At 35.8% G+C, this 11,756-nt stretch overlaps 1 protein-coding gene across 1 annotated transcript; it reads right to left on the minus strand.

Moving 5' to 3' along the window:
* Positions 1 to 328: 328 nt before the first annotated feature.
* mrps30 (mitochondrial ribosomal protein S30) lies at positions 329 to 11,414 on the minus strand. Its single transcript, XM_039750501.1, has 5 exons — positions 10,691 to 11,414; positions 8,347 to 8,492; positions 5,004 to 5,109; positions 3,580 to 3,756; positions 329 to 827 (listed from the first exon to the last, which is right to left on the minus strand). The coding sequence occupies exons 1-5, from the start codon at positions 11,397 to 11,399 to the stop codon at positions 559 to 561; spliced, it is 1,407 nt and encodes a 468-aa protein (XP_039606435.1). The 5' UTR covers positions 11,400 to 11,414; the 3' UTR covers positions 329 to 558.
* Positions 11,415 to 11,756: the final 342 nt, after the last annotated feature.

Consider the following 11,756-nt stretch of genomic DNA (forward strand, 5'->3'; position numbering starts at 1 on the left):
TGGTACAGTTATTGCTGGAAATGTTGGACTAAACGGATATTGAATTTAAGTGAGTAATTTATTTTTCCACATGGTAAATTACTGTTGCTTACCTCACTTTAAGTCTAGTACCATGCTCAATTTTATCTATTGGTGTTATTTTTTCACTTAAGGTCCATTTTATCTAAAAAAATACGTTTTGGTTGACAATTTAATACATTCTGATGCTAAACATTTACAAGATGCAAATAACCAGACAGAACAAATATTTTTTACAGCACTGTAAACAGGTACAGTCCTAAAAGTTACCTGAAGGAAACAACAAATCTCTCCTAAAATTGAAACAAAGTCAAGCACAAATAAAAAAAGCTATTTATTTAAATAAATTTGAATTCATACAAGGAGCAATATATTTTAAGAGATCCTATTTTGAGAAATGGCCACTAAGTAATTACAGATATGTTTCAAATCCAGAATATTAAACATTCACAATAATATTAATCTTTTCACAACTTACTACTTTAGGGTACCTTAATGTTTACAAAACCTTGAATAACAGGAGATGGACAGCGTATAACACTACTGTGTATTTGATCTGTTCAAAAGGAAATTAGTTAGCAATGCTAAAACATTTTCATTTAAACCAACAAGTTCTCCATCTCTCAGCTCTTCATATAAGCACATGCTTTCTGTCCCCCAACAAATGTTTTTTCTAGGATTATTCTTGTCTGTTTCAACAGTTAATGCAAGAGTGTTTAACTGGTAACAAAAAAAAGAAAAATGTTGTCCATCTGTTATGACAGCTTGAGATACAAATGGCCGTGTCACATCTTCTTTGCTCCAGAACCCTTAAAACAAAAACACAAACAAAAAAAAATTAAAATATTATAACTTTTGAGAAACTAAATTATTTTTTTCTTTTTTTTCCCCACTGGAGATATGGTGGGGAGATTATATTAGAATCTCGTGAGGTGTGTACTTTACTACTTACACAAACTCCACAAAAATATGTAAACTTGCAAAGTGAATCAACTTTTTTGCATATTCTACTAATTCATCTGTGTCTTTTGTAGGTTAGCTCTATCTTTGCGACTATTAAATGTACACCAGTTAAACCTAACACTTTATCGAGAAACAACACTACGCAAGAAACATATTGAATTTAAAACCAGCACCTGCATGGGGCACTGGGATGTACTTTCACAGACAATGTATGAACAGACAGGCTACCCTTATCCCTAACCAAATGATTTTAAGAGAAAATGAAAATTCACTTTAGTTACATTGTTTCTTTACAACACAACACGGAAAAACATTTGGTCCAATAGTAACTTAATATTTTTCTGCGTCCAAGCTAGCCTTTACAGAAGGTCCACCTCAATGGTGTAAGTTCAAAAAACTTACAGCCCACACAATGACTTTCAGGTAGCCAAACGCTGGCTCCAAAAACCTGCCTAACTAAACACATATACAGTCATGTGAAAAAGTAAGTATACCTAATTTGTTTCCCTTTTTAGGTGTGTTCACATATAATGCGAGAAGCACCTACTGTGATTGCAGTTTGTCATTCAACATGAAACAACCAAACAATCCTGTGGTTTCCTTCTATATAAAAGCGGTCGGGTGTCCTTCCGTCCCGTGAGTGCTACGCAGGCTAGGAGTTTCACACACGCCCCGTCCATTTTGCAATGCATGATGGGATTTGTAGTTTCATTTTTCCAGGTAAAAGATGATTTTCTACTCCAGACTGTGCGAGTAGCATGGAGTTTCACACATGCCCCGTCCATTTTGCAATGCACGATGGGATTTGTAGTTTCGTTTTTCCAGGTAAAAGATGATTTTCTACTCCAGACTGTGCGATATCTTCTTCTTCTTTCTTACTATATAAAAGCGGTCTGGATTGTCCTTCCGTCCCGTGAGTGGAAAGCGTAGCGGTATTCCACTTATCACAGACTTAATATTTGCAGCTTGCAGTACGAAGCGACATGATGTGAGCAGAGTTCTGGTGCTCCCATCATTCCCTTGCTTTTGTGCGCGATGCACTGGAAAAATAGACAAAATTATGTCTCTGGAACTAATTAATGTTGATGGAGTACAAATTCCTCACCACATAGTAAATATCAGGGGGGTTCAAAAGGACAACCTCAATATAGAAAAAAAGTTAAAATTTCATCACAAAAATAACAGAAACTACGAGTATTAAAGTAATACCGCTCAAATGCAATATAACCAAATTAATGAGTTTGTATAAAATATCAAATTGATCTACATATTGAATTGCCTTAAGAAGTGGTCAACTTAAAAATCGGTCGCCTTAAAAGGTGGGTGAGCCTAGTTCATTAAGATATCTCAAACATGTCACACTGTACAAAGTTTTGAAATTTCAAAATTTCTCATTAAAAAGCATAGGTGAACCTGCAAACTCGTCTATCTTAAAACAGAACGACATTATGTTCAACCTTAACTTCAAATTAGATTGCTGTTTCAATTTTACCCCAACAGTGGTTACACTAACCTGTGCATTTGAATATTTTCCTCTTTTTAACCTCCCATGGCCACTACTGATGGCAAACAGATCCCCAATACAACTTAGATAGATAGATAGATAGATAGATAGATAGATAGATAGATAGATAGATAGATAGATAGATAGATAGATAGATAGATAGATAGATAGATAGATACTTTATTAATCCCAAGGGGAAATTCACATAATCCAGCAGTTAATGAAACAGCAGCTGGCTACATGCAAGTTTAGGAAGTCGCTATTATGAGCTGCTTGCAGGCAGTCAATCCACTATCGGCAAGTCAAGCTGGCTGCATACAGAAACATCTGATAAGGAGATTGGTTCTGCTTTATGACATCTTCACAACTACTTAAGCACAAGTGGAAGTAGATCACTACATTAGCATCTCACTCCTTCTGAAGCTTTAATTTGTAACATGTAAGACAAACAATCTCCCTAACAGGATAAGTATAAAAATGTAAGCAAGGAAAACACAAAGTTATCTAGATATGAATGAAGTACCCTGTAGCATGTAAGCCAATACACACAGAGTAAATTTTTACTCAGTACTTGCATTACATTAAAACAGCAAAGTTGTATGCTGAATTCCCAATGAACAAAATACCTAAAACCGAACAAGTTTCTTATTCCACCATATTAAACACAGCACTGCAGCACTTCATATCTTTAAGTCACATATTTTTTCCACACACTTAGCACTATACTTCTAAAAAAAAAATAGCTTTAATCTTTCTATTATTGTACCTAGAAAGTCAACTATCACTATAATTGATATAGGTTTTAATACATTCATTCTAAACATATCTGCGTACAGTAAATAGCACCTCCTGTTAAAAATTGAATTTATCAATAGTTGTAACTTGAAGGCAAGTACACATGTTTTTGAATTGCTTTTTAAAAATATAAATAACTGTAAACTTCTCTTTTTATTTGTACAGCTATGTTTAGTGGTGCCACTTGTAGATAACTTTACTTGATTTAATTTAGCTAGGAACATTCTAGATAAATTTCTCTAATCAATCTTCTACAAAAAAAGTACAGAAATTGAGAGAATAAAAAGGAGAATACCTACCCTGGAACATTGCTTGTGCCCCTGTCCAGGCAAAAAGACTTGAAATAGCATTTGCTCTCAAGTGGACTTCTATCTGGTCCTCAGCGTTAGCCTGTTTAAACTCAGATCTTTTAAACCTGCCACCAGTTATGTGAAACTGTGTATGACCATAACAGCAAGGATCCATCACCTTTGAGCCTGTCAAAACATATAATCTGGTTATATCTTGTTTTGTACTTGAACAATTAAATGAAATTCTAAAGCACTGTTTTTTTTTTTAATTTTAAATAATTTGTAATTTTCTCTAAATAAACAGTTCACATATTAAAATTAACAAATCACTTTAGAAACCTGTAAGAGATTAGAGCAGTCTTTTTCAAGATTTAACCAAAATAAAGTATTGCAATAATAATAATAATAATAATAATAATAATAATAATAATAATAATGCATTTATTTATAGAGCACCTTTCCCATCCAACAATTTTGGGGAAAAAAATGCCTTTTAACTAGAACACATGAATTGTTAAACTTCTGAATATTGTATTTCCACCAATTCATAATCTAGCTTCTATGTGCCCAAAATGACAATATCCACATTATCTCTATGGATAAATATTTCACTGAGTTTGCTCCCACTGGCACTGGGTGCACAGTATCATGAAATCTGAAGATTACCAAGGAATTTTATAGTGCAATGTTTGACCCAGTTCCGTAAAGCTTTGTCTCAGTTGAAGGTAATGGGGGTTTTGTGCGAAATAAGATTAGATTTGGCTTTTTCCCGTTTTATTTTTTTGTTCTTCAAATGAAAATTAATTAAATACATATGTTAATACCAATCATTTTGTAATGTCACACATTTTGTAGGATGACTGGTGTATTATCTGAAAAAACTGCAGCAGTTCCAATATTCTTGGCCAAAACTGCTTATGATACTCAGGAAGGAGAACATCCACAAACTATTAATTTGAATTTGTAACCTATCCTCACCAGTAATGTTGGCACATTTCTAAAAGATATTTAATTCCATTATTTAAATTTAACACAAAGGTTTCCTGCTGAAACCAGCTTCAATACATTCTTGTGTAATTTCTAATGTTTCTCTCCAAATTTGGTTGTAGTATAACATCCAGCATTTCATCTTCCTTTTACAATTCTTTAGCAGAACTGTCTTTTTCATGAATGTATTTGTTAGCAAACCAAAACTACAAAAAAGAACATGTAACTGTCATAAAAAAACATAATGTGGCTTTACTGATTATGTTTTCTTTCAATATGTTGATTCTTTCCTGACAAAAACTGACACAGAGCAGTTTCATCCAAAAAATGCCAGACTTAGAATAGTTTTCCCACAAGATCTGAGGCTTAGAAAGTATGAGCAAGAATTGAATTAAATCAAAAACATGTATTCATTGAATACATTAGCTTTTACAAATAAATATTACCTGTAAAAATTCTGTTATCATATTGTCTCGTAAAAAGAGGAAGCCTGTCAGGTCCAAGAGTGATGACTGGAACTTCATCAGAAGCATGACTCTCTAGGGGACAAAACTTAAAAGAAATCAACAGAGTTAAACATTTATCTTTAAGTTTCATTAAACATTTCAACTTGTATAACCTTTTACTTGCTGCGTATAAAACCTCTTTTAATCTAGACTGTTTTGCTTTTAACAGCTCTCACTTCTAAGAAGATACACTTTCAACACTTTACCACATCAGCACAACTGAATATTAATTAAATGGATATGTGAACACTTACTTAGTAAAAAAACATTATTAACAGACATAAAGAGGTAAGGTTTTTGCAAAACCAGTAAGGCCAGAATGCCTAAGGACTACATAAAAACAGTATTCAATAACCTAACTCTTCCCCACTAACATGAAAGCACCCATATAAAAAATATTCAGTTAGGTATTATGCACTATTAACTTTTGAGAGAAACAAACATGATTAGGACAACTGTTGCAATCTTTCAAGCCTTTTGGCACAAGCTGGCTAACACTCCTTCAGATATCTAAACAAGGTTTTTACTTATTTGTAATAATTAAACCATAAGGAATGTATGTACAGTGGGTTCAGAAAGTATTCAAATCCCTTCACATTTGTGAAAAAGTGGCAGGTTCTACAAAGAGTGATCATTGTTCCAAATATCTTCAATTAAAGAAATATGAAGTCAAGTAAAAAAATTAAAGCAGAAAAGAGCTCTGGCATTTCTGCATGTGAAATTCACAGATAAAACATCTGTTGAGTAATATACAGTGGGTACGGAAAGTATTCAGACCCCCTTCAATTTCTCACTCTTTGTTATATTGCAGCCATTTGCTAAAATCATTTAAATTATTTTTTCCCTCATTAATGTACACACAGCACCCCATATTGACAGACAAAAAAAAAGAATTTTTGAAATTGTTGCAGATTTATTAAAAATGAAAAACTGAAATATCACATGGTCCTAAGTATTCAGACCCTTTGCTCAGTATTTAGTAGAAGCACCCTTTCGAGCTAATACAGCCATGAGTCTTCTTGGGAAAGATGCAACAAGTTTTTCACACCTGGATTTGGGGATCCTCTGCCATTCCTCCTTGCAGATCCTCTCCAGGTCTGTCAGGTTGGATGGTAAACGTTGGTGGACAGCCATTTTTAGGTCTCTCCAGAGATGCTCAATTGGGTTTAAGTCAGGGCTCTGGCTGGGCCATTCAAGAACAGTCACAGAGTTGTTGTGAAGCCACTCCTTCATTATTTTAGCTGTGTGCTTAGGGTCATTGTCTTGTTGGAACGTAAACCTTCAGCCCAGTCTGAGGTCCTTAGAGCTCTGGAGAAGGTTTTTGTCCAGGATATCCCTGTACTTGGCCGCATTCATCTTTCCCTCGATTGCAACCAGTCGTCCTGTCCCTGCAGCTGAAAAACACCCCCACAGCATGATGCTGCCACCGCCATGCTTCACTGTGGGGACTGTATTGGACAAGTGATGAGAAGTGCCTGGTTGTCTCCACACATACCGCTTAGAATTAAGGCCAAAAAGTTCTATCTTGGTCTCATCAGACCAGAGAATCTTATTTCTCACCATCTCGGAGTCCTTCAGGTGTCAAACTCCATGCGGGCTGTCATGTGTCTTGCACTGAGGAGAGGCTTCCGACAGGCCACTCTGCCATAAAGCCCTGACTGGTGGAGGGCTGCAGTGATAGTTGACTTTCTACAACTTTCTCCCATCTCCTGACTGCATCTCTGGAGCTCAGCCAAAGTGATCTTTGGGTTCTTCTTTACCTCTCTCACCAAGGCTCTTCACCCCCGGTAACTCAGCTTGGCCAGACGGCCAGCTCCAGGAAGGGTTCTGGTGGTCCCAAACGTCTTCCATTTAAGGATTATGGAGACCACTGTGCTCTTGGGAACCTTAAGTGCAGCCGAAATTTTTTTGTAACTTTGGCCAGATCTGTGCCTTGCCAAAAATTCTGTCTCTGAGCTCTTCAGGCAGTTCCTTTGACCTCATGATTCTCATTTGCTCCGACATGCATTGTGAGCTGTAAAGTCTTATATAGACAGGTGTGTGGCTTTCCTAATCAAGTCCAATCAGTATAATCAAACACAGCTGGACTCAAATGAACACAGCTGGACTCAAATGAAGGTGATCTCAAGGATGATCAGAAGAAATGGAAAGCACCTGAGTGTCACAGCAAAGGGTCTGAATACTTAGGACCATGTGATATTTCAGTTTTTCTTTTTTAATAAATCTGCAACAATTTCAAAAATTCTTTTTTTTTGTCTGTCAATATGGGTGCTGTGTGTACATTAATGAGGAAAAAAAATAATTCAAATGATTTTAGCAAATGGCTGCAATATAACAAAGAGTGAAAAATTGAAGGGGGTCTGAATACTTTCCGTACCCACTGTATGTGCAGTATTACAAATCCTTGCATTTTTCATCTAAACAATTTTTGCAACCCAGGGTGCTCTATCAGACTTTGTCCTGGACACCAGATCTTTGGTTAGTGGACCTGAAATTCAATTATTTTGGTATTGGTGTGTAATTTACCTGTTTAAATAAACTTAATGAATCTTCAATTTCACAAAATTTTGCACATGACTCACTTTGTATTTACCCATAAGCTAACTTTCTTCTGATTATATGGTGAGCCAAATCACATGGGATTAACTTTTTCAACTGAAGTTCTGTCTCTCCTCCTCATTCACTGGTATACAATCTTATCTTCAGTTTAAAAGCTCTGTACCATGTGATTTTTATTTCCTGTTTATGATATACACAGATTTTTCCAGTCTTTATTTAACAATACTTAAGTAAAAAAAATGCCTGGGCTTTGCACTTTTTGGGAATATGACTGAATGACTGACATGTGGATTATGTGACATGAGTAACAATTTTTTCCCTTTCTTAAAGGGACATTTTTTTTTACATCGGTTGCCCCTGTACAGTATTGGTCACCATTGTCTTGTATTATATAATGCATTTTTTATCACCATTCTGCATGAAAACATGGGATTAAATTTTAATATCAGCCATCACTACAAACTACATGGGTTAAGTAACATGTTCAAAAAATATCAATTTTGGGTGAACTATTCCTTAATACTGACTGTAAAGTACTACATTCAAATGATACCCATATATGGCATGGCAAACCAAACTCTTAAGTTCAAAATTGGCACTTTTAGAAAAAGATCTGCATTTTATGTTATGCAAACACATTGTGTTAGTAATTCATGCATGTGCCAAAAAACATTAAAATTGTGATAATACAATTGAGCAGGAGAATTCAAGAATAGACAACTACCTCCTCCAGCTGCTGTGGAATCCTTATTTGACTGTGAGGTTGATCATCTATTTGAAATCTAATTGGATCAACGCGACCTCTGCGGTGTCCACGTGGAACAGTTGTCTCACCACGCATCCAATAGAAGTTAACTTGTGGATCAAAATCTATTAAAAAAAATTCACAAATACATAAAAATGCTTGTGAAAAAGAAAACTATTAATTTTTCTCTACCCCTATACAGTATCACAGGGAGTTAGCACGAGGCAACAAACACTCCTTAATGTTATGTGTCTTTATACAAAACTAAAGTAACACTCAAGTTGGAAACTACACTTTTCCATTCATCCTCAGAATCATCTTTCTTACTCTTTTAATCCAATTTAAAACCCCAAAGTGCCAGAATCACATTTTTAAAACATCTATATCAAAGCAGTGCCGAGAACACTGTGGTGCTTTTGCTTTCAAGTCCTGAAACTGCCAATGTGTTCATATTGCTTTATATTTAGCATGCCAACACAATATTAAAGATTTGATGGAAACAGCCTTGAGGTGCTTTCTTGTCTGAAATTTACATGTTTCTCCCATGTTCAAGGCAGTTTATGTGAGACTTCAAAAACATAAATCAATGTAATATACTGTAAGTAATGACTCAATTTTGGTGACAGTAGGTGTGTTTCCAAATTGTCACCTATTCTGGGAATGGTCCTCGACTTGTGCACACAGCTGCCAGGAGTGGTTTTGGCACCCACCAAATATAACAGAAACAAACAAACAGAGAATAGTGGGTATAAACTGAAGCAAGTGTTTTGGTTTAGTTATATTTCAAATTAAGTTTTATAAACTGTATGGTTTTAACCCATAAACAACTAATGCTAAAGTTTCCTAATACTCCTCCTAGCTTCACTTACGTAGTGACATGCATTAAACAAGCAAAGCAACAGCTAATTTAGGGCCCTATGGATTCCATCTTTCTTTTCCCCACAAATACCACTGTCATTTTTTCCACTTTCAGATTTTTGGTTTTCATTTTTCTGTGATTCACATTTTTACATTATTGTGTGTTGCACAAGATTTGCAGCATAATAAAATGTTCAAAGAAAGAAAAACTGCATTATTATCTTTTTAGTTTATTTTTTTAAACTGCTTCACTTAGAAAAATGCAGTACTAGTGCAAAAACGTGCTGAAACCTTCAATCTTAAGTATCCTAAATATTTTAGATACAGCTGAAGTATTAAATGGAATAAACTTTTTTGTAAATTAAAAATTATTTAAAGTGTACTTGCAAGACCAAACAAGTATAACTGAAGGGAAACAACATGAACATAAAGCTGCTTATTTTGCCTTTCATCCGTTGAAATACATGATAGTGAAGTACTTTGTTGAGGAAATCTCTATTTTCTGCAAGATTTTTTTTTTCTGAAAATGCACCAGCATACTGCAATATTTAAACTCCATTATTTTTTAATTAATATTGTCAAGCTTAATTTTGAATTCAGTGCAGACTGTAATAAAATCTTCCACAAATTTGCATCTGAAATGACAAGCTATTGTATACTTGTGATTGGCCATATCAATAAACCAGATGTCTTTTTTTATGTGCGGTAAATAGTTTGATTATTTAATACAGTAAAATAGGAGAAAACTTGCAATTCCACTTTTATGTGGAAATACCGCTTTCATGTACAAATTCCATAGTTTCCTCTGTGATTCTGTTAAAATGAATACACAGGTCCCTACTTAATTTGTTTGTGCTTGTCAGAAACCGCTAGCTTCAAAATTTGGAAAGGAATAAAATGGTAAAACAAAGATGAACCACTGCATTTGGTGCTCAAAACACTTCCAAAGATTCTTCAAGAAAAGCAAAATCTACAGTAGTAAAAATGTCCAACCAAGCAGAATGACAGCACTAAGACATAAACGATTTGACACAAAGCTTAAGTTGGCAACTTATTCACAACCCCTTATTCACTTCCAACCATCTATATCTTGTGCAAACCTGTCACTCAGCGTTAACAGAAAGGCAGATGTCTCTGATAAATAACAGGTGAGTTCCGCCCACCTCAATGCATGTACCTGGGGTCTAATGGACGGGCAAAGGTGGCACATCCCCATATCTAATAAACAGGAATTAAAGAAGTATCTTCCTTTGACATCAGGGAATAAGATTCTAATTTTAAATTCATTGGACCGACCAAGGCAGACGTCCGGACTAAATTTTGAGCACTGCAATGCATGACATTCATGAAACATGTGCACGATCAAACTATAAAGTGTAAAACATAAACACCACTGACATCTTTTAGTACAGCACCACAAATCCAACTGTATGCGCGAGCAATATATGATGGAATAAGGACTTACCCACTCTTGACAATGACAACTGCGGGTTTTCTGCACCTAACGCACTGGTCGCACCCAAAACTAAGTTGGTCATAAACGGGCGCACAAAATGCTTCTGCTCACTTTGCAGGAAAGGCGATTTTTTCTTTACATAAAATCTTTCTTGCAAAATCCCATTAACAACAACTGATTTGATCTTGCTTAATACACTCTGATCGCAGGGTGAGCTGAACTTTTCAGGAAGTCCTTTCAAGAACACCGTCTTGGTGAAGTGCTGGTACCAGCGGTCAGCATTCAGAGCTGACGTCTGAGGGTACACAACGTATTTTTTTCGTTGAACTTTAGTTAACAATTCCACCTTTTCGGAAGACGACGTTGCGTTGCGCACGCGATCGTGGTAGACCGTCTCCCTGAGCTTCTTTGCCGATTTACTTTTGGCAGTGTAGGATGGGATCACAGGGGGGTATGCCGCTTCTTGAGTTACTGCTTCACTGTGTACCGCACGCTGGAGTCCACTCAGTTTCAGCCACTTTTTACTTAAAGTCAGCAAAGGTAACCTCATGGGCGCAGCCATGTTGTTTAGTGGGCGGTGACTAGAGAGCTTCTCGCGGTATTCCAGTTCAATGAGAGCCACAGTTAGCAACCAATCAAAATGGCTACAGCGTTTGCGCTTTGCGACAGGAATCGATGTCACGTTCACTTCAGCGGGGCACGTTAATAGCCCCGCCATCTAGGAGCGGTCGATTTTTAATTTACGAGGCACATAAATTCAAATGAAACGTTGAAAGATTGCCTCAAAACTGCGTAGCATGTAACTGCACGACGAGGAGAAACATGCAGACAAGAAAAAATGACGGTTCAGCCCGAAACCTTTTTTATATTTATTTTAACAATATTGCTAGTTTATGTTACCAGTCTGAAAAAAAACAGGGAAAACAGCAATACATTGCTATTTTAATTTGTGTAAATGTATTTATACCAACATATTCATTAAATATTTATTGTTTGGAGATAAGTATTAATATTTTATTTTGCAGTTCTGGTACAGTTATGTGCATCGTTTTACTGCTTTCATTCAGGGGGTGAG

Source organism: Polypterus senegalus, chromosome 4 (genome assembly GCF_016835505.1).
Source record: "Polypterus senegalus isolate Bchr_013 chromosome 4, ASM1683550v1, whole genome shotgun sequence".
In the NCBI taxonomy this organism is placed as follows: Eukaryota; Metazoa; Chordata; class Cladistia; order Polypteriformes; family Polypteridae; genus Polypterus; species Polypterus senegalus.

Coding starts and splice junctions, on each gene's coding strand:
- mrps30 (XM_039750501.1), bottom strand. CDS start 11,399: ATGGCGGGGCTATTAACGTGCCCCGCTGAAGTGAACGTGACATCGATT. Junction 5,110..8,346: donor TTCCACAGCAGCTGGAGGAG/GTAGTTGTCTAT, acceptor ATTTCTTTTAAG/TTTTGTCCCCTAGAGAGTCA. Junction 3,757..5,003: donor TGATAACAGAATTTTTACAG/GTAATATTTATT, acceptor ATGTTTTGACAG/GCTCAAAGGTGATGGATCCT.